This window comes from Suillus subaureus (assembly GCF_016647635.1).
Source record: "Suillus subaureus strain MN1 chromosome Unknown BJ212scaffold_43, whole genome shotgun sequence".
Lineage (NCBI taxonomy): Eukaryota > Fungi > Basidiomycota > Agaricomycetes > Boletales > Suillaceae > Suillus > Suillus subaureus.
In genome coordinates, this window is record NW_024538599.1 from 34,536 (window position 1) to 53,387 (window position 18,852).

At 47.2% G+C, this 18,852-nt stretch overlaps 10 protein-coding genes across 10 annotated transcripts; 8 read left to right on the plus strand and 2 right to left on the minus strand.

Moving 5' to 3' along the window:
* The first annotated feature begins 1,390 nt into the window (after nt 1-1,390).
* Nucleotides 1,391-3,534, plus strand: BJ212DRAFT_744211 (uncharacterized protein). Its single transcript, XM_041343963.1, has 20 exons — nt 1,391-1,402; nt 1,454-1,615; nt 1,669-1,687; nt 1,741-1,819; nt 1,880-1,893; nt 1,952-2,056; nt 2,109-2,115; nt 2,171-2,188; nt 2,238-2,263; nt 2,327-2,352; nt 2,402-2,436; nt 2,486-2,510; nt 2,640-2,649; nt 2,699-2,738; nt 2,792-2,889; nt 2,946-3,008; nt 3,061-3,088; nt 3,143-3,209; nt 3,260-3,284; nt 3,344-3,534. Exons 2-20 carry the CDS (start codon nt 1,570-1,572, stop codon nt 3,429-3,431), a joined length of 819 nt encoding a protein of 272 aa, XP_041188035.1. The 5' UTR covers nt 1,391-1,402; nt 1,454-1,569; the 3' UTR covers nt 3,432-3,534.
* A 145-nt stretch (nt 3,535-3,679) lies between these two features.
* BJ212DRAFT_1386678 (putative RPS17B-ribosomal protein S17.e.B) lies at nt 3,680-4,851 on the minus strand. The gene is made up of 5 exons (XM_041336842.1): nt 4,784-4,851; nt 4,678-4,733; nt 4,508-4,562; nt 4,255-4,455; nt 3,680-4,168 (listed from the first exon to the last, which is right to left on the minus strand). The coding sequence occupies exons 1-5, from the start codon at nt 4,784-4,786 to the stop codon at nt 4,052-4,054; spliced, it is 432 nt and encodes a 143-aa protein (XP_041188036.1). The 5' UTR covers nt 4,787-4,851; the 3' UTR covers nt 3,680-4,051.
* A 77-nt stretch (nt 4,852-4,928) lies between these two features.
* BJ212DRAFT_1386681 (ribosomal protein S8) lies at nt 4,929-6,047 on the plus strand. The gene is made up of 5 exons (XM_041336843.1): nt 4,929-5,188; nt 5,242-5,253; nt 5,306-5,405; nt 5,664-5,842; nt 5,899-6,047. The coding sequence occupies exons 1-5, from the start codon at nt 5,168-5,170 to the stop codon at nt 5,977-5,979; spliced, it is 393 nt and encodes a 130-aa protein (XP_041188037.1). The 5' UTR covers nt 4,929-5,167; the 3' UTR covers nt 5,980-6,047.
* On the plus strand, nt 6,048-7,266 carry BJ212DRAFT_1386684 (uncharacterized protein). The gene is made up of 2 exons (XM_041336844.1): nt 6,048-6,576; nt 6,634-7,266. The coding sequence occupies exons 1-2, from the start codon at nt 6,177-6,179 to the stop codon at nt 6,837-6,839; spliced, it is 606 nt and encodes a 201-aa protein (XP_041188038.1). The 5' UTR covers nt 6,048-6,176; the 3' UTR covers nt 6,840-7,266.
* On the plus strand, nt 6,858-7,673 carry BJ212DRAFT_744409 (uncharacterized protein). Its single transcript, XM_041343964.1, has one exon. The coding sequence runs from the start codon at nt 6,946-6,948 to the stop codon at nt 7,384-7,386; it is 441 nt and encodes a 146-aa protein (XP_041188039.1). The 5' UTR covers nt 6,858-6,945; the 3' UTR covers nt 7,387-7,673.
* On the minus strand, nt 7,674-9,251 carry BJ212DRAFT_744412 (uncharacterized protein). The gene is made up of 4 exons (XM_041343965.1): nt 9,129-9,251; nt 8,995-9,054; nt 8,462-8,938; nt 7,674-8,410 (listed from the first exon to the last, which is right to left on the minus strand). Exons 1-4 carry the CDS (start codon nt 9,210-9,212, stop codon nt 7,961-7,963), a joined length of 1,071 nt encoding a protein of 356 aa, XP_041188040.1. The 5' UTR covers nt 9,213-9,251; the 3' UTR covers nt 7,674-7,960.
* Nucleotides 9,133-13,188, plus strand: BJ212DRAFT_1386700 (exocyst complex component Sec10-like protein). The gene is given in 16 exon segments (XM_041336845.1): nt 9,133-9,199; nt 9,252-9,789; nt 9,818-10,237; nt 10,290-10,440; nt 10,496-10,665; nt 10,768-10,822; nt 10,842-10,868; nt 10,927-11,323; nt 11,369-11,660; nt 11,731-11,872; nt 11,927-12,052; nt 12,102-12,298; nt 12,354-12,456; nt 12,507-12,635; nt 12,693-13,084; nt 13,151-13,188. 14 exon segments carry the CDS (start codon nt 9,317-9,319, stop codon nt 12,798-12,800), a joined length of 2,790 nt encoding a protein of 929 aa, XP_041188041.1. The 5' UTR covers nt 9,133-9,199; nt 9,252-9,316; the 3' UTR covers nt 12,801-13,084; nt 13,151-13,188.
* A 165-nt stretch (nt 13,189-13,353) lies between these two features.
* BJ212DRAFT_1386710 (uncharacterized protein) lies at nt 13,354-14,035 on the plus strand. The gene is made up of 6 exons (XM_041336846.1): nt 13,354-13,453; nt 13,510-13,528; nt 13,587-13,736; nt 13,800-13,904; nt 13,954-13,963; nt 14,018-14,035. Exons 1-3 carry the CDS (start codon nt 13,408-13,410, stop codon nt 13,720-13,722), a joined length of 201 nt encoding a protein of 66 aa, XP_041188042.1. The 5' UTR covers nt 13,354-13,407; the 3' UTR covers nt 13,723-13,736; nt 13,800-13,904; nt 13,954-13,963; nt 14,018-14,035.
* BJ212DRAFT_1386716 (uncharacterized protein) lies at nt 13,806-14,411 on the plus strand. The gene is made up of 6 exons (XM_041336847.1): nt 13,806-13,904; nt 13,954-13,963; nt 14,018-14,035; nt 14,090-14,115; nt 14,178-14,287; nt 14,344-14,411. The coding sequence occupies exons 1-6, from the start codon at nt 13,873-13,875 to the stop codon at nt 14,394-14,396; spliced, it is 249 nt and encodes an 82-aa protein (XP_041188043.1). The 5' UTR covers nt 13,806-13,872; the 3' UTR covers nt 14,397-14,411.
* On the plus strand, nt 14,238-15,364 carry BJ212DRAFT_744756 (uncharacterized protein). Its single transcript, XM_041343966.1, has 10 exons — nt 14,238-14,287; nt 14,344-14,431; nt 14,493-14,508; nt 14,567-14,606; nt 14,662-14,759; nt 14,815-14,874; nt 14,932-14,959; nt 15,016-15,082; nt 15,141-15,165; nt 15,216-15,364. Exons 2-10 carry the CDS (start codon nt 14,428-14,430, stop codon nt 15,298-15,300), a joined length of 423 nt encoding a protein of 140 aa, XP_041188044.1. The 5' UTR covers nt 14,238-14,287; nt 14,344-14,427; the 3' UTR covers nt 15,301-15,364.
* Nucleotides 15,365-18,852: the final 3,488 nt, after the last annotated feature.

An 18,852-nucleotide genomic window follows, 5' to 3' on the forward strand; every position in this document is an offset into this window, starting at 1 on the left:
AGTTGCAATAAGGATGAGCTGAAGGTCAAGTACCAGGGAGGAATGTGTTTCATCATTCCATGCCCATGCCCATGTTGTTGTTGAGACTGATTAATTATTTTGATGCGGAATCCGCCCATTTAAAGGCGGGAGGGGGGATCACATTAGAGTATCGACTTTCAACGTCGGCACTAAGTAGCACATCTCGCATGCGCCTTGTCATATATATTATTTTCTTCTTCCAAGCAGTACTATATCAGTTATTGCTCTTGAGCTCGATTCCAGATGTTGTCGAAACTAGCATGTTCAACTCCTGTACCACGCCATCCAGTGCCGTTAGAACGTTGAAGGACTGCGGCAGAGGCTCAAGATTTCGAAATTCAATTGTCGCCAAAGTATTTCACCTACAATCTCCTATCTAATGGCAAAACAATATTCCTAGTCGACTGATGACACCTCTAGGTGGACTGGCCTTATCACTACGTTGGAGAAGACAGGATGAGAGTACTCCCTTGGGTGTCATTATTTGAGGCTGGTTCGGCACTTGGCTTGAGTACAATAAGCCAAGTAGTGTCAAGCCTCGGCTGTCGAGTATTTCTGATGTTGTCATAACAATCCTAACAAATGGTGAATGTATGCTACTACTAGTCAAATTTCAAACATAGACTGCATTGCGTATCCTTCCCTGTGATCTTGCCCGCATCTTCACGCGAGAGCACAGTAAGGCAGGTATTTACGCCCAGTACCAACATGCTTAAATTTCATTACATAAAACTCAGAGAGCAACTCTTTTTTGACTGCATCTTGAACTCGATCGAAGTTAGGACAGCTCGTGTGTGTAAGGATGCGACTGGGGAAGTATCGAATGCTCTAGACAGTGAGAACTGTTGGCTCATCATGATGAGCTCGAGGAGGGCCCGACTATTTTCCATGAGGCTGCAAGTAGAGTCAAAGGCCGGACTCCACCGCGGCCGGTACCTGAAACTGATTTAACTGGAATACGGATAAAATTAGTTTTCAATGCTTCTTACAGGTATCTGGCCCGTGCCGTGTACCACAGCGCAAAGTAAAAAATTATCAAAGTGAGTAGACAAGCCAGGCGGTCAAAGTCTGGCTTGCCTACTCATTTCGATAGCTGCGAGACAACAGTAAATATAACTTAGTAAATGGCTGTTGCAAAATCAAACGCGTTTCTTTGTACAGCAGACATTTTGTGAGTCTATCGGGGCTCGAACCGTTGTCGAGGGGATTCCAGTCATCTAATGTGACATTGACCATCCTATTCGGAGTCACCGTGAAATTGGGATATGCCTAGGCGCCAGATAGACATAGTACTGGAGCGGACGCGTCTGGAAGGTAGGCGCACTAGTCCATGGACCGCACAAAATTAGTCTGGCAGACCATATACTAGGGAAGCTACTGAGTATGATCCAAAATCGAGGGCAGCATATGTCGCTGACGCCGTAGCGTTCAGCTAGGAACCGGGGAAGCGGAGTTGAAATCACAAACAAAAAATGGTACCTAGTTGAAGCTTGAAGACTACTGTCATTTCGCTGTCATATGCATAAATGATCACAGTATCCCGACACGATGGTCGTCAATTCCGTTGAACTTATGTGGGGTCCTGGGGTCATAGGTGAGTCCTCCGATGGTCCATTTTATGTACCTCGGTTTTGACTTTAGACCAAGGATTCATGATAGCTACCGCGTATGGATCTGAGATTCAGTCTCTACCCAAAGTTGACATGCAGAATTGTGAAGGTTCTATGGGATAGCTTTCGGGCAGTATATCTTCTACCTCAGATCATTTCCGCAAGATTCGAAAAGACTCAAATTCTTTGTGAGTGGGACTTCTGCACATCCATGAAAGCCTTGACTTAATGAAGTATTTGATCGCTAGATAATGATGGTCTTGTGTGTGCTTCTGACGATGCTCGAGTGTACACTGATAACTGACGATGATGTCTTGCAGTTGTCTCGGAACAATACACGAATATGCCTTGATAGGAATGTACTGGTCTATCCTTATTTCATGCCGTCGTAGCACGTCCCTTGAGTGCATGACTAAACTTCCGTGGTAAGTCGATAAACTTGGTATTGTATCCCAAATCGACTCATCGAGAGAACAGGCAGATGGTGGCAAGTGCATTTACATTGATGTAATACCACCTATTGAACATAGCTGCCGTAGCTGGGGGTATTTATGGCAGTGAGTCTTCCATATATTGCCGTTACTAATTTTCAATAACATCAATAAGTGTTGGATTGTATTCGCAGTTCAGTGGTATGTGTTTGCTATGGCTAATTTCCTGCAGCATAACACAAAAGTTGATTCGCCTGTCGAAAGCTTTTATGCACACCGAGTGTGGATAAGTGAGTCATTCGGGGTCTGCGGGACGAAGAATTTTAACACTTGCTTCAGTCACGGAATACAACCGCTTAATCACGGGCATAATTGTGAGACGCATTTCCATTATTTATTTCCCGGGTTAACACCAATCTTCAGTGCGCGTTCGCCATTGCAGCATTTGGTCAGTTCTTTCGATCTCAGATACTCAACATCTGACTCTTTAGCACTGTAGTTTTTGGCTCGAGTGCGTATGTCTGTCATCTTTGACGTCAATATCCTGATATACTGCTGTCCTCGTCTCTAGTAACAGGCGGTCTGATGTAAGCTCTTGTCCTCGGGTTCGCATGATTTCTCATATAATTTCCAAAGATTTTACACGAGAAACCCTGTAGACCTATTCGGTAAAAAGGCCGGTCATGAAACAGTTTTGAACAACCTTGAGGCACTCATACTTTGACTCAGTGGTGTCAGATTTCTGCTGTCGCTGGTGCCTTGTGTGATATTCTCATTACGGGGACAGTCTGGTGGTTTTTGCGTCCTGCACGAACAGGCAATGTCCGGTACGAGTCCTGCCCTACTCTTGTGGTTCAACTCATACTGGATCCTGTGGTTCAAGGTCGAAACTGAATTATCTCAATAAACTGACACAAATTTTTGTTAACATGGGTTTATTTACTTGGTATGTGTGATGTTACAAACGCGTCGAACACTCCTATCACGAGGTTCTCTAGCATTATGGCAATCGCAATGGCTGTGCTCGTAAGTCCCGTTGTTCACGCAACATGCGGGAAATAACGACCAGGACTGTTTCAGTACCAGGTTCAGGATGGTGGTCTCGGCCAGTTCTATTCCGCTTTGCCTGGATCACTACTAGCAAAAAGTCAGTTTGTTGCATACTCACTATGCAAACACTAAAACTAATCACCTTAGCCTATTTGAACTCGATGATGGCAGTGTAAGTGGATAAAATACTCTTTTACATAAAGCCCACTAAATTGGTGGATTTGTGGCCAGGCTCAATGCTAGGAAGTCAATACGCGAACAACAACTTGAAGTTGGTCGCAGTCCAATGGAGCTTCCTACCATACCAACCATACGTTGATCTTTCCCTCGTGCTAGCAAAGATATATTTGTTATTACTTGGGTTACTTACAAGCTTTCACCTGCAGTCGTAGGCTAGCCCATGACACCCCCGCCAGTTAGTTGCTGTTCTTATTTACCTCCTGACAGTTTGCTTTCATTACTCTAGTGCTCATATTCTATCTTCTTTACTGTTTCTTCTAGTTTGAGCCGAGATTAGATGGCCATCAAGGCACTTGACACTTGGCACCTGAAGTTGTCAGGCATAAATGAGAAAATACCACATTCGGAAGGAGAAAACGCTTTGTTCCCGAATGAGGGTTCGATGCAGATTCGTATTGCAGTTGCAGCTGAAGTACATGCAATTCCTCACCAGCCTTTATAAACGCGATTTCTCCATGCAAACGTTGATTCATATCGATGCGGGTGCGTTTGAGAAGAACTTCTTTCAGGTGAACATGGCACGCGATCATTACGGCCTCCAAGACTTGCCTGCAGCTTGAGAAACGTTTAAGGGTTGACAGCCTGATTCATGGGCAAAATTGTGATAGGAGAAAAGTAAAGGTACCAGAATAGTTGTGATCGCATGCATACATAGCGTGGCATGACACGAGCCTATGTGTAACACCTAGAACATACAAATTACCTCCCAGCGCCAGGGACGTTGCGCCTCTCCCGCCGAGGACGCTCTGGCTGCTGGATAACAGTCTGTACGATGGTTACAGGGATGGAGTCGAAGTTGAGTGCCTTGAGAAGTTCCTAGGAAAGATTCAGATATCAGCATGAAATTCTTGCCAGGAAAAAAAATACGGAGATACTGGAGGGGAAATCAAAATAGGACTTACAGAGGTATCCTTGTCAATCTCCAAGCCTGTTGCGCTCGTGTCAAGAGCAGACACCTCAGGCACGTAGTTATCCTTTCGCTCGCGCTCCTCCTCCTGGAGCTTGAACGAAATACCACGGACGGGCCCGCGCTGGATACGCTTCATCAAGTGGGTAGTGAAGCCGGAGACCTTGTTCCGGAGGCGCTTGGAGGGGACCACAGCCTGTGGGAAAGGGATGAGATGGCGCAAGTGGATTGGGTGGAAAGATACTGACAACTTCATCGATGATGCGTTTGTTGGTGTGGAAGTCGAGGGTGAGGCGGGGGTAGCTGTGTGTCATATGTCAGAATCGGTCACTGCTCCAGTCCAATCATTCATCGTCTGTCTTTCCAGACTTCTGGTCCTCTATGCCCGAAACCCGGTCAACCGTTAAATTAGACTTACTATTTTTCAATGAGCACACGGGCAGCCCTCTTGGTGGTTTTGGTACGAACACGACCCTAATCGCGGTCTCAGAAATGATAAGCATCTGTCTGACACAAGCACGCACCATTTTGTCAGATTTTTGGTGTCGAGGACGTTGACGATGTCGATGCCTTAAGGCTAAGATCACGCAGGCGAAGCTCTCGGTAACTTCCGCAGTGGCTGAAAGGTACTATACAGTCACACAGCCACATGTTCAACATCTAATTTATCGAAGCCCATAAGCCAGTCATCCGGCACATCCTCAAGGCCAGCAAGGTGAGCCTGTGCTTATGTCTACGTGCGACATGATTGTGCTGTATTCTTGGCTTGACCGGCCCTATGTCATGCTTTCTCGCAGCTCGTCTTGACTCGCGCTTTCCGTAGCACGACACTCAGACGAGCATAGGTACTCACATCGTGTTCGATAGTGTTACCCTTCCCATCCCGCTTCGACCCTCGATAATTCAAAATGGTCCGCGTCTCTGTTCTTGTGAGTGTTCTATTTGTTTTGATACGGTGAGCCTGATCGTAATTTTGTATTAGAACGACTGCCTTGTAAGTCAACCGCGTCTATGAGCGGAGCTGTGTTGATTTATTGAGCTACTAGAACAACATTGTCAATGCTGAGCGCCGGGGAAAGCGCCAGGTCCTTATCAGACCTTCCTCAAAGGTCATTGTGAAGTTCCTCTCTGTCATGCAACGCCATGGTGGGTCTGCGTTTTATACTGAAACCACTCATTCATTGCTTTGAGCAATTCTCGGAGTTATAACTACGATTGACGAGGCTTGACCTTCTACCCGGCCTTCGTTTTAATTCTCCGAAATATCAACTTGTCTCTCAAAACCAAACAACGCTGATCTTTTCTGTGTCACGGATCGGGGTTCACTGCAGAGTCTACATTATTTTTTCAACTTTACTCGTTCTTGGTCACATGTGCGCGAGTGCTAACTTTGATGCCTTGCAGGCTACATTGGTGAATTTGAGATCATCGATGACCACCGTTCCGGAAAAATTGTGATCCAGCTCAATGGCCGGCTCAACAAAACGGGTGTCATTTCACCACGTTTTAATGTTCAAGTGAACCAGATTGAGTCCTGGGTTAACTTGCTCCTCCCTGCCCGTGGTTTTGGGAAAATTATCTTGGTGGGCTGTTCTGAATCTGAGATTGGAATGCAAGCTGACTTCTATCGTGATGACAGACGACTTCATCGGGAATTCTTGATCACGAGGAGGCTCGTCGCAAGAACGTTGGTGGGAAGCTTCTGGGTTATGTCTACTAGAGTTGTATGCTATGTTGCCCCAAAAATTATGCCATGCATGCTATGCATGTTTACTGAGCCCAGATGACTCCTTTTGTGTGATTCACTGTATTGAGCATGAGCCAAGCTGGAAGCACAACGTAGCCAAACAGAGCAACATTTCGGTTGTGGGCGGTGTACTTGCACCATATTCACGCGCCTTCGTTCTCATCAACGGGATGACGCTTCCTGCAAACGACGCCTTCTCGTTAGGCCTCGCGCACAACCAGCCCTGTCGCTCGAGCTCGCGCGCCCGCACTCCGTCACTTCCACGTCGCTCCTCTTCCCCAAAAATATCATTTTCTCCACCTTCCACGTCAAGCAGCCTCGTCTTCTCGTCACAGCCAGCAAATGGAATGCCTGCGAAGAGGGGACATAAGCGCAAGGCATCTGCAAGAAACGGTTCCCAACAGCTGAAACAGAACGGAGAGGCGACGATAGAGGAACTCGTAGAAGAGGTAGACGCGCGGATAGCACGCGAGCGCAAGCTGTCCCCCGGCAGCTCACCTGATAAGCGCAACACTTTGAAAAAACAGATTGATTGGGAGATTCCTCGCAAGGCGTTGCATTCATCCATTGGTATGTATACCCTTGACTCCCCTAAAGGTTGTTGGTCTGACGAGTGGTTTTTGGCAGGTTTCTTTACGATTTACCTATACACTTCCAAAGGCAACCCACAGACAGTTGTTATTGCCTTGAGCTCTGCCCTTGCTGTCCTTGTTCCAATAGATGTCCTCCGCCTAAAGTACCCCCTCTTCGAACGTGCTTTTGAGAAATGTGTTGGCATCTTTATGCGCGATAGTGAAAAGGCAAGCGTAACTCACACTGGGCATGCATTCTGACCTCACGTATCCTTAGAAATCATCCAATGGTGTTATATGGTATATTCTTGGCGCCAACACTGCGTTAATCGCGTTGCCTCTCGACATCGCAGTTGTCTCAATTCTTATGTTTGTGCCTTTCCTCTGTTTTGCCATTCCCTGTTTATCGTACTATAACAGCCTTTCTTGGGCTGACACAGCCGCATCCACTTTCGGTCGTCTCTGGGGCCCACTCACACCCCCGCTCCCTGCACGACTCCTTGGTCTTCCTCTTGCCCCTCGTAAAAGTCTGGCGGGCTTTATTGCAGCCTCACTCACAGGCGCTACCGTCGCTGCCGGATTCTGGACGTACCTTGGCCCCATGAGAGACAACTTGACGTGGTCCTGGGACGCTGGTGTATCGAGTACGTTTAGTGGTGGGAGCGCGGAAGGTGGGAAGGTCTTCAGTGGGTGGGCGGGTCTTGCTGTTGTGACTGTATGCGCGGGTTTATTTTCGGGCGTTGCTGAAGCACTCGGTGGGTATACTTTATTCTTTGCTTTGCTTGCTCACTCTGGAACGCAGATTTAGGTTCCGTGGACGATAACCTCAGTCTGCCAATTATCGCTGGTGGATGCCTGTGGGGACTCTTCAAAGTCCTTGGCTGGCTAGGCGACGTATTCTTATGATTCCTCTTTTCAACTCCTCCACTGTGATCTTCGCCTTCAGCTTCAATCATTGGATACTTGCGAATTCAGTGCTGCATACGTTCAATCTTTCAGTAGTGGATATTTTACCTGGCACACGTCGATAGCGATGACGAGAATGAGACGAGACGATATGATGGATGATATATTAACCGATTTCATGCGTTTGTTTGTGCTGCTTTTAATGTGCTAGTTAGTAGAAGTAGAGTACTATAGTCATTCATCCGTATACCAGATTCAAACCATTTTTGCTGTCCCTGTCAGCAGCCACACGCCATAGCAGCCCAGGGCTCTGCAGTAATATCAACCACCAGCATGCAAAGGTCATTAGGAGCAGAATGGAGAGGTAAGTATGAATATATCGTAACATCATGAAGCAATCCAGAGTAGTTCTTAGAAACGTGCACAACCCAGCAACGCCAAAGAATAAGCAACATAGCAAGCAAGCATTGTGATCTCTACCCGCTGACGCGGCCCGTGTACCCCGCAGTACCGACATACACCCCCTCAGCCGTCATCACAGCCGCATGCCCGCCAGGGGTGATCATCGCGACGTGGCCAGTTGGTGTGGCGCTCGCTGTGAAACCTCCGTGAGTGCGGTAAAGTGATCCTGCGCTGGCATGTGTAGACCAGAAGCTGTCATATGTCAACGGGCCGCTCCCATTCCCATTCCCAAACGAGGATTGCAAGTTAGCACTAGGCTGCGAATGAGATGTTTGTGGGTTGGACTGATTTTGGAGCGAGGTTGCGTGGTAGGATTGGGTGAAGGAATACTGAGGAAGGGGTTGGGGCATGAAGGGGTTGGGTTGAGGCTGGGAGGACTGTCGATTGAGGGGCATGTAGGGGTTATATGGCTGGGATTGTGTGTGCGTTTGAATCTGTGTTGGTATTTGGCTGTGTGACGGAGCCTGGAAAGGAAGTTGAGGTTGGAGCTGCATTTGCATCTGCATGAATCTTACCATAGCTGCTGGGTCGCTAAAATCGAGGGAGTTGTACGGAGGGGCTACTGTCTCTGAGTTTGGAAGTTCCTGGAGAACAGTGGCTGATTGTGTACTGAGGTGAACAGGGGCGGGAGCAGGTTGAGACGGTTCCTGAGAAGGCGCCTTCTCGGGGAGGGTCTGTAGTGTGTGTAATGAAGATTTTGAGGTGGTGTCGGTGAACGAGCTTTGCACGTGAGTCGATGTTAATTTAACAGGGGAATTATGCGGAGACGTGTGCCCTCGGGAAGTATCTATGGGAGGTGCTTGGCTATTGATGACCTGCTGTGATACCTCATCGACCGCTACGGGTTCGGGAGGTTCTGGAACGGGTGCGGTGGGAGGAAGTGGATTCGTAGACAGCAGAGGAACAGTTTTTGCAGGTACGACAGGACGCAGCCCGCGTACCTGCGAATGATGGAAATACAGGTTCTCAACCTCGTTCAAGTTTTGGCGTTGCTAATTAATCAACGGTCGAGCAATCAATCACCACATCAGTGAGGAAGAAAGCATACCCATCCGTGCTCAACCTTGAGCTTTGCATACTGCAGGCGCATCTGTAACTGTTTCGAGAGCTGGGATTATCGTATTAGAGATGCGATATAGGCAAGAAGCATGTCAACTGCATCTGAAGGCATAGAAAACGTACGTGACTTGCTTTTGCCCGCTCCAAAGTTTGTTTTCGTTTCTTTTGCTCTGCTTCGTTTGACTGGGGAGATGCTATAGTCACCATGATAAGGTGCTTGCAGGCAAGTAAGTTGCAGAGACTGACAAAGTGAACTAAACCACAAAGATCCCTCTTAATAGTAAAATTTCCTCATTTGGATTGCCGCCGGGATGTCCTTTCCTAGTTCATCCAAGAACACTGCGAAAGACGATGAGCAAGCTTTGATGGACAAGTTCACTGCACTTGAACCGACGCGGCTTTATTCGTCATCAGCGTCGACGACAAACAAGAGGGCAAGCAGAGCACAACCTATTTCCCGATGGATTGGCAAATTACCTGCTGACATTCACTTGCTTATCCTTAACCACCTCCCCATCCCCGACATCCCTGCCTATGCTCGAGCGTCAAGGGCAACCGCTGGTCTATCTCGCGACGAGAAAGTATGGGAACGAAGATGGGATGATTTAGCCATTACTCGGCACGCCTTGGATGTCACGTTAGACGACATTGAATCCAAGCAAAAGCCAAAGGCTAGCGCATATTTGCCTCCTACGATACCTGTAGATGACGATTTCGGAGATTTCACGTCTGCCCCGCGCACACCATCTGTCCCATCTCTCTCTGCTGCATTTACATCATTCACGTTCACAGACGCATCTCCAGGAAAGCAGACTTTCCGCGCCCAGGTATACACGCGCCCATTCAATTCTAAACAAATGCTTGGCTCCTCTGCAGCATCCGCCCCATGCGGTTCTTTCCGCGCTCACACCTCTCATAGGCACATCTCTGTTGTCTCAGGCTCGTTCTCTCCGCTTGCTGAGCTTCTTCCTCTCCCCCCGCGTCCAACCCGTAAGAAATTGGGACATTCTTCTCGCCGCCCTAAAGGCTGCTATAGATCGCTTTGACGTATCACTTCTGACTGCTTTTGATACTGCTGATTCTCGTGGAGACGAATTGATGATGAGACAGACTGCTCATGCCAGCTGGGAGGTGTGGCCTGGGACTGGGGATTGGGAAATGGGCAAGGTATGGGCTGAGAAGCGAGAGATATTGTATGAGCAAGGTCGATGGAATCCGCTAGCTAACTTCACGTGAGTAACCTACATGATCTGTATCTTTCGAGTATTCAAATGAGGCGCGCAGAGAGGAAAATACCCTTGACTTTACACCTATGGATGAATTCATGGCTAGCGTCATAGGTGCGCTGGAGGAACATGGCAAAAGGGCTGTGTTCGTCTTTCCGCCAGCTGCCGGAGTCCTTATTGGGTTCGCAGAACGTGTTGCCAACGAAGTTGTGAGTTCATGTCATGTCTATTTCTCCCTCATTTCGTAACTATGGGTGCGCGCAGGTTGGCGAATACATAGCTCCGCTGCTAACACGTGCCAGAGAGATATCGAATGCTCTCTATCTCACCGCAGTGGCTGCCAGCTTCAGGGAATCGTGGAGGATTGTGGATGTTCTCACTACCTTGTCTAGTAATTTCAGCGAGAAAGGTAAAGACAAGACAGAAGATGTCGTGTACGTGATAAAATTCCTGACACGCTCGCCCTTCCACGTACCTCATCGTCGCTACATTCTCTCGGAGTACTATCAGAAGTATTGCTAACTGTGAATCCGTAGATTCTTGATGTTTGAGCCAAACATGGACGAATACCTTGACGAGGAAATAGAATCAGTTAAAACAGGCATTCGAGGTAATATGCAAAGAGTGGGCCCGATCGGTACGTGCCTACCTTCCTACTGACGGTCTTTGTTCAATGACTCACTTCCAACTTGCAGACATTAGCGCTTGCATCACATGGTTCACCCACACAAGCACAACGGACCCGCTTCCTTACTGCGCAGAACCCGGCTCTCATGAAGCGTACCGTTCTAGCGTCATTCACTGACGTGCTCCTATTACCCGTGACCATAGTCCCACGTACTGTCGGTGCCGGAGTGGTAGCTGTAGGGGGAGCTGTTGGTGGAGCTGTTGGCGCCGTCGGCACAGGTATGGTCCAAGGCATTGCGATGCTTAATCCACAGCGTTGGGTCGGTGGCACGGGATCAGTGAACAACACAAAAGAATATACCAGCTTCGGCCTCGGGGACGCCGAAGGAGAGGCCTCCATCTTTGAAATTGGTGCTGATGAAGAGGGAGGTGATGATGGTATTGACGAAAGTTCGATGGCCCCATGTAAGCATTGATTGTGATGGGGAGGAGGAGACTCATCAGCTACAGCATCCACACGAGATACTGCTTCAATTGCTAGCACAAACACAGCTGCAACCTCCTTTGCGCTATCTACATCTAGCACCTCTCAAACAGCGCCAACAGGAAACCTTGATCTCCTGTTATCCCTTGATGTTGCTCTCCAGTTGATTCACGCCGACCGTGATGCACTCAAACGCCTGGAGACCTTTGTATCGTACCCCGGACATTATGGAATAAGGGTGAGAGAAACGATCGAAGAAGCATTCTGCGAGATGCTGGGGGTATTGTGTAACAGGCATCTAGAGAAAGGTTTTGGGATGTAAGTGATACATTTGCGGGTCCGTCACTCGCTTGTGTATCTGTCATGGGGTAACCTTCCGCATTGACAGAGCAACGGAGCGGATGGATTCATACAAACCAGCAGAACACGAAGAAACTGCCAGTGTAGCGCCGCTGCTGCAATTCTTCGAGCTCGTCCACATAGGGGATACGATTCAAAGCATGGTACAAGTATTCTTTGACAAGGAACTGGTACGTGCATCTTGAAATCACGGACGTTTCTCCAGACTCTGCTACCTGTATCAGGCTCCATACATCGACAAAAAGGACTTCCTAAATGTGGTCGTGAGAGAGAAGAAACGCTTTGAAAATACGCTCGATGACTGTGTTGCTGCAGGGCTTAATGCTGGAACACAGGTGCTAATGAATCAGGTGTGTAGTTGTGCTTTCTCAATCCTTGACAGATTCATTGGTGCGTTAGGTTGAGCACATCATCCTGACATTGACAAAACCACGGGAATACTATCCCCCAGAAGATGCTCCACTAGAATTGGGTCCCACTCAGGGCTGTACGGAAGCGATCCGATGCTTGGATACGCATTGCAAGCTTCTCAAGGGCAGCACGAGCAAGGAGGTACTTGAAGTGTTCTACCAAGAGGTTGGAATCCGGTTGTTGGGGTGAGTGTGCAGATGTTGAGACAGCTTGTTGTGGGAGGCTGATATGGTGGCACAGTATACTGCAGAAACATATCAAGCGCCAGATCATCTCTCTGAATGGCGGTTTCCAAGTCATTGCCGACCTCAATGCTTATTACTCCTTCATAGCTTCTCTGAAGGTCCACTTCTACTGATTTCAATCGGATGGTGCCTGATGCCTTGTGAATAGGTACCTAATATCACTGCAGATTTCTCGCATTTGAAGATGTTGGGACATGTCTTTGTCGTGGAAGACGCAAAAGATCTGGCACAGATCGTGAGAGATGTAACAAGATATGGTGGGGCATATCGACCCGAGGTATGCGGTTTTCCAGTGTTATCGCGGAACAACTCCAAATAACGATGTTTTCGCTAGGATATTTATGAATTTATTCAACGACGCGCTGATTGGAAAAAGATTGAGAAGACGGTAGACAAGACGATGTATAGTTTGAGCTTCAAGGAAGATTGTATTGTTTGCTGAGCTTAGAGGCCAGAGTGTAGCGTGGCGTACCAGCTGTGTTATAGAGTTGACTTGGCAGAAAGGAAGTGTCTATGCGTCTTACACTGTACACTGCCAGCTCGGCCCCACCGCCGTTCTAGGCTACTTACTGATTAATTTTCCGGGCCGTGAAAAACCCCCTTACAGATTTATGTGAAGTTTGTTGGGGCGGACCGCTCGCTGTTGAATTCCAAACGGTAACGAAATGGCACCCGGACACGCGGCACACCTAAGCGTATAGTCTATTTTTGCCCACGGGAAGTCTGGTGAGTTGAATTCTTCCGGATTCGCCTCTAGCCAGAGCGTCACGCGTCACTGCACAACATGATTAGGGTGCTCAGTGAGATTCTACATATCATCTTAATACTGTTATAGTGTTGTAGCCGAACATATAGCCCTTGAATATAGTAGTACTGGTACTCACTGGTAGTAGTGGCGCTATTCGGTTTGGTCAAAGATCAACACTCATGAGCTATGCCGTAAAGGCATATAAAGGCACTAGTACGCCTATTACAAAAGGCAGCCGGGCCTGCTAAGTACTTTTTTCCTGCGGCTTGCCTCTCAGAGTGTTTCGCCTTCATCAAGCACGATGGCGGCCAACTCCATGGAACTAATGTGGGGGCCAGGATTCATCGGTGAGCCTTCTGACGGCTGGTCTTCGATTCCTCCTAGCTGATTCGAGGCTTTGAAGGATTTATCATAGCTACAGCGTATGGACTCGTGCCATTCAGTCTCTACTGCTGAGGGTTGACCTGCAGGATTTCAAAGGTTCTACGGGACAGTTTTCGGACAGTATCTCTTCTACGTGCGATGGTTTCCGCGGGATTCGAGAAAACTCAAGTTATTTGTGAGCCCAACCTATGTACATCAACGAAAGAATCGTCGATCGACACCTCTGATATAGATAACTATGGCCTTGTGGGCGTTTTTCACGATGCTCGATCATGATTATATGCTGATACCAACGATGGTGTCTCGCAGTTGTTTGGGAACAACACAGGAATACTCGTTGATAGGCCTATACTGGACCATCTTTATTTCGTGCCGTCGTAGCATGTCCTTCGAGTGCACTGCTCAACTTCCGTGGTAAGTCGATAGAATTGTTCTTGCACAAATCGACTCATCAAGAGGATAGGCAGATACTGGCATGTTCAATTTTATTGATTTAGCGTACTGCATATTGAGCGTTGCCTACGAAGCTCGCTGTACTTGTGACAGTGAGTTCTTCATATCTAGTTGTTATCAACATTACATAATTAACAAATCGTAAGTATTGGATCGTTTTCGCCGTTCAGTGGTACGTGGTTCCTGTGGCTAGCTTCCTGCAGGACGATACCAATTCACTTCGGCTTTCGGAAGTTTTTATGCATACAGGGTGTGGATCAGTGAGTGCTCTAGGATCCACGAGAGTAGGGTTTCAATGAGCTCCTCTAGTCACAGCACAAAATTGCTTGATAACAGGCATTATTGTGAGAGTGCCGTTTTTATAATTCCTGTTGCAGAGAGCTATAACACAAACTTTCAGTGTGCACTCGCCATTGCATCATTCGGTTAGCTCTTTCGATCTCAGCTGCGTAACCTCTGACTTTTGAGTGCTGCAGCGTGTGGCATGAGTTGCGTCAATCCTTCATGTCCTTTCTCAATGTTCTGATATATTATCGTCTCCGTCTCTAGTCCTAAGTGGTTTGATGTAAGGCAATCTTGTTCATTGAGCTCATACGACTTCTCACATACTCATACTTTCAAAGAATCGTCACGCGAAATCCAGAAGTTCTATTCTATACGAAGGTCCAGTCAGCCTCAACATAGTTTTGATGAGCATGGAATTCATACTCGGATTTAGTGGTCGCAAGTAGCGTCCCTCACCAGTGCATTATGTGATGCTGTCATTACAGGGACAATTTGGTGGTTTTTGCGACCGGCACGAACAGACAACATTCGGTACGTGTCTCTCTGCTGTGCTTATGGTCTGACTTATGCAGCTGTGTATGTCAAGGTCGAGGGGTTATCTCAATGAAATGTCACGAGTTTTTATTCAAATGGGATTGTTTTCATTGTATGTGTAACATTACATTCCCGCTGAACATTTCATTTCATCTGGTTTGTCCCCCAGACTTGTGGCGACTTCCCTGTTTGTGCTCGTAAGTCGTCTTATTCATGCAAATCACAGAAAAAATAATAATCAGGACTATCTCAGTATCAGTTCCAGGAAGGTCTTAATGATCAATACTACACTGCTGCGCCTGGGGCGGTGATCGGAAACTGTCAGTGATACTATATGTTCCTTGTGTACTGCGCAAATACTAACACTCTTACCCATAGCCTATATTATTTCGATGCTATCAGTGTGAGTCAACCAGTCCTCCATGCGAAGCTCGCTAGTGAATTGCTAGTCAGGCTCAATGCCAGGAAGTCAGTCCGCGAACGGGAACGACTTGCTCGCGACATAACGGAACTTCCTACGATACCCACAATACTTTGAATTTTTTTAGCTCTGCTAGTATAAGACATGTTCTTTGGCCAGTATATAGTATATGCCTTATAGGGCCGTCCCGTCCCACCCCTCCAACTTTCAATCGTTAATCGTAATTGGCACTCCTTACATAGAATCTACGGACTATATTCTCCCAATGAGTAACAAAACTTCATCTCACAGGGCTGCGGGAATGTAGTGAGGTACAGAGAGTCTGCTGAGTAGTGTCGGATTTGCCGACTTGAAGTATTGAAACGGAGTCCTGAGTCGAGAGGCCAGTAACTACTATTGGCCACGACTGCTAGCTGCTCCGGAGTACCGTTCGTAGATCAATTACGGCACCAGATGACACATCCATGGCAGCGCTGCCGCTACACTAAAAAGGCAGCAGCAGCTTCGTGTCCTGCGTTCTTCCTTGCTACGTATTTGGCAAATCGCGCGAGGCTTTGGAGATAGGTTTGATATGCATGAATGCCAAGCAGCAGGCCACCCACCGGAAGGTTCATCTAGGAGCTGGTTCTATCACAATTCAAGTCCACCAGCTAGTGACTTCTCCGTACCCTAACATCCAACATAGTTCCAAAGGTGCCCTGAGCTCCAATGATAACTTGAGTATCTAGATCTGGCGATCTGAACTGGTGGTCATATCGATCAATCCTTGAACCACCCCCGACAAGTCTTGGCAGAAAGCTTACAGCCCCACACAAATGACAGGACTTAGAATGACTTTTTTCCAGTGTATTCTCCAAGACACGTAGTACGAAACCCGCGGATGCCAGAAGGAGGCTACTGTAACATGTTGGAGGCTGATGACTGTAGACGTAGATCGAGCATGAAGATCACAGATTCCACACACAAATTGAGCGGCCTACCTTGAAGTTCGATAGACTGGTCACAGACAGAGGATGGAAAGCGAAACGAGTGTCATATAGAGGTCGCCAAGTGTGTTGTCATTTGAATTAGCTATGGGCCAACGAATTCAAGTAACAACAACTTTTGCGCCCACGACCATGTCTTGAAATTGACTCGTTCTCGTTGATCACCAATGCAGGGCTACATACGTTGTACTTCATAGAAGAGACGAAACGGCTGGTCTAGGACCTTAAGCTTGTTACCTTATACTACAAGGTCAATATCAGCCCACAATTGTGGCTGTCCTTTTGACCCCGTGAGAATTAATGGCTATTAGCAACCCAGGGGCGCTGGCGCTCTGGTCTCACTTATTCCTGGCATGTTTTGTGTCCATTGAATTAGTCTTTTTACTTTATTTTGCGTTGGCAGATGGCTGCTAATCCTATGTGATTCTACTGTCGATGCATGATGTTCTTGGACTCGTACTGCAAATGAGTCCAGTCTTAGCCAAGTGGTAAGCGTGACAGGACAGAAATCTCTTGCAGGTTCGAAACTTGAACAATCTTCCTTTTATCATGCCTTGAGCATTCATGAGTGAATGGATCATAAGCATAACCAACTGGGAGCAGAACAGTTCATAAATCTTGGGTGGTACGGATTCAAAACCTACCGACAAATATCTTATCACACCTTGACATTCACTCATGAACAATTCTTCAGAATCATCTTGCAAAGTGTACTACTGGGCCAAGTGATTACCACAACAGAATCGAAATCTGTTTCTTTTGAAATGCGCAGGTTCCAAACCTGCCGACGACAAGTTTTCTCTCTCTCGGAACACACCTTTACATTCACTCATAGATGGTTTCGTCGGAGGTGCATCTAACGGGTCCTCGCTAAGTGGTTACCACAAACAGAATTGAAATCTGGTTCTCTTCACTCAGCACTGTGCAAGTTCGAAACTTGCCGATCAATAGGTTTTTTTCTATCGGAAATGCCTTGAAGACTCGCTCATGCACCATGGATGGTTTCCTCAAAAGTTCTTTTCAACTTCGTCCTGCCCAAAGCGGTTACCATGACAGAATCTAAATCTCTCTCTCGGACAGCGTCAGTACTGTAGTGCAGGCTCGAAACCTGCCGACGACAAGGTTTTTTTGCTATCAGAACATACCTTGAAGATTCACTCATGGATAGTTTCCTTGAAGGACTATCTCATGGCCAGTTGGTTAAAGGTTTCCCCGACAGAATCAGAATCTGGCAAACCCGCTGACGGCAAGGTTTTTTTTCCCTATTGGAACACACTCTGACGGAGTCACCCATGGATGGCTCCGCAGTAACTCATCCCAACTGGTCTTAGCCAGGTGGTGACCGCAACGGAATCAAAATCCGTTTCACTTCGACTGTGCAGGTTCGAAACCTGTCGAATGACGGCTCTTTTTATATCAGAACACACCTTAACATTGACTCGTGGATGGATTCCTCAGAGGTCCATCTAACTGGTCTTCCTAGTCAAGTGGTTGTCACAACAGAGTCGAAATCTGTTTCTCATGGAGTTGGTTCGAAGCCTTCTGACAACATTTTTGCAGTGTATAAATCCTCGGAGGTCCATGTTAACTAGGTGTCGAAACCTCTTTGTATGTGATTGGAAAAGGGATTCACCTTCACGCCCCGCGATGGCTTCAGCTTTTCCTCGAAAAGTTTTCCAGCTATCGTCCGTAACTCATGGGCATTCGAGATGATTCAACGAGAATGCGATGAACTTAAACACCATTCATATACGTAAGTGTTGATTCTATCAAGCTTGTTCACTATAAGTCATTAATCATTCTTGTTCATTACTCTCAATCTCTTATCTCTTCTGACCAAGTGAAATAGACCTTTGCGAGTTGATTGTGTTACGAGCACTGTTAAATATATATTGCCCAAGCTTTCCGACTCACTAAAATTGGCAGTGGCCTTTCATCCTCCCAAAGGGAAAGAAAGGAACGGTGCTCAGGCATCTTCCGATTACTGATAAATCCACCCCTTTGAGTTGTGCTTTCTGAAAGTTATATCATTTGTCAGAACCTGTTTATTGAAATGCGCTCATTCTCATCACACACGTGTCCGACAGCAAACTTTCCGCAGTTTTTCTCGATTGTTGCCCCGGTCTGCTACTGTCCAAAGGATACCGCTGATGATGTATACCTTTAAGTATTATCCAAATGGTAGTACTTAGTACTCCGGGACAGGGTTGCTGCCAGCGAAGCTCGGTCTTTATCTAGTACAGTATGTGGCTTGCTTGAAAGAAGCAGAACAAGCGCCTGTCGAATATTCAAGCGCCGCGCGTTCTCCGCGACTCAAAAGTCCAATCGCTCCTCCTTGCCGGCTCTTAGTTCCATCCCTTGCGTTCAAATCAAATCTGAGCACGTTCTAGTCTTCTTGAACTTGTCTCAGGAGCAATATCTACTTGACTGACTGGAAACGTTCCATTGACGACCGCGTTCAATGTGGATAAGCCCAGTCATTCAAATAGTACATACCACCGCGCATACATCGCAAGGGGAGCGACGCCGTCTTTGAATTAGTTCTACTCGATTGACTGGTCAGGTTGATGTTCCATGGGAATGTGAATATGCCCAGTCATTCGAATAGTCCATCACGCCGCGCATATATCCAGGAAGCGAGGTCGTCTTTGAATTAGTTCTACTCGATTGACTGAGCGGGTTA

Bases quoted from the DNA above. Each gene is read 5' to 3' on its own strand.
- BJ212DRAFT_744211 (XM_041343963.1), top strand. From the start codon at position 1,570: ATGGTCGTCAATTCCGTTGAACTTATGTGGGGTCCTGGGGTCATAG. The intron at 2,890-2,945 runs GTACGAGTCCTG...CTGTGGTTCAAG, and splicing joins GCACGAACAGGCAATGTCCG to GTCGAAACTGAATTATCTCA. The intron at 3,009-3,060 runs GTATGTGTGATG...GAGGTTCTCTAG, and splicing joins AACATGGGTTTATTTACTTG to CATTATGGCAATCGCAATGG.
- BJ212DRAFT_1386678 (XM_041336842.1), bottom strand. The intron at 4,563-4,677 runs GTAAGTCTAATT...TATGACACACAG, and splicing joins CGTGTGCTCATTGAAAAATA to CTACCCCCGCCTCACCCTCG. The intron at 4,456-4,507 runs GTCAGTATCTTT...CCTTTCCCACAG, and splicing joins AACGCATCATCGATGAAGTT to GCTGTGGTCCCCTCCAAGCG.
- BJ212DRAFT_1386681 (XM_041336843.1), top strand. From the start codon at position 5,168: ATGGTCCGCGTCTCTGTTCTT. The intron at 5,406-5,663 runs GTGGGTCTGCGT...GATGCCTTGCAG, and splicing joins CTCTGTCATGCAACGCCATG to GCTACATTGGTGAATTTGAG. The intron at 5,843-5,898 runs GTGGGCTGTTCT...TCGTGATGACAG, and splicing joins GTTTTGGGAAAATTATCTTG to ACGACTTCATCGGGAATTCT.
- BJ212DRAFT_1386684 (XM_041336844.1), top strand. From the start codon at position 6,177: ATGACGCTTCCTGCAAACGACGCCTTCTCGTTAGGCCTCGCGCACAAC. The intron at 6,577-6,633 runs GTATGTATACCC...GGTTTTTGGCAG, and splicing joins GGCGTTGCATTCATCCATTG to GTTTCTTTACGATTTACCTA.
- BJ212DRAFT_744409 (XM_041343964.1), top strand. From the start codon at position 6,946: ATGTTTGTGCCTTTCCTCTGTTTTGCCATTCCCTGTTTATCGTACTAT.
- BJ212DRAFT_744412 (XM_041343965.1), bottom strand. From the start codon at position 9,212: ATGGTGACTATAGCATCTCCCCAGTCAAACGAAGCAGAGCAAAAGAAA. The intron at 9,055-9,128 runs GTACGTTTTCTA...CGATAATCCCAG, and splicing joins AGCGGGCAAAAGCAAGTCAC to CTCTCGAAACAGTTACAGAT. The intron at 8,939-8,994 runs GTATGCTTTCTT...TTGATTAATTAG, and splicing joins TCAAGGTTGAGCACGGATGG to CAACGCCAAAACTTGAACGA.
- BJ212DRAFT_1386700 (XM_041336845.1), top strand. From the start codon at position 9,317: ATGTCCTTTCCTAGTTCATCCAAGAACACTGCGAAAGACGATGAGCAA. The intron at 10,869-10,926 runs GTACGTGCCTAC...TCCAACTTGCAG, and splicing joins GCAAAGAGTGGGCCCGATCG to ACATTAGCGCTTGCATCACA. The intron at 12,299-12,353 runs GTGAGTGTGCAG...ATGGTGGCACAG, and splicing joins GTTGGAATCCGGTTGTTGGG to TATACTGCAGAAACATATCA.
- BJ212DRAFT_1386710 (XM_041336846.1), top strand. From the start codon at position 13,408: ATGGCGGCCAACTCCATGGAACTAATGTGGGGGCCAGGATTCATCG.
- BJ212DRAFT_1386716 (XM_041336847.1), top strand. From the start codon at position 13,873: ATGTCCTTCGAGTGCACTGCTCAACTTCCGTG. The intron at 14,116-14,177 runs GTACGTGGTTCC...GGCTTTCGGAAG, and splicing joins ATCGTTTTCGCCGTTCAGTG to TTTTTATGCATACAGGGTGT. The intron at 14,288-14,343 runs GTGAGAGTGCCG...ACAAACTTTCAG, and splicing joins GCTTGATAACAGGCATTATT to TGTGCACTCGCCATTGCATC.
- BJ212DRAFT_744756 (XM_041343966.1), top strand. The intron at 14,760-14,814 runs GTACGTGTCTCT...GTGTATGTCAAG, and splicing joins GCACGAACAGACAACATTCG to GTCGAGGGGTTATCTCAATG. The intron at 14,960-15,015 runs GTAAGTCGTCTT...GGACTATCTCAG, and splicing joins CGACTTCCCTGTTTGTGCTC to TATCAGTTCCAGGAAGGTCT.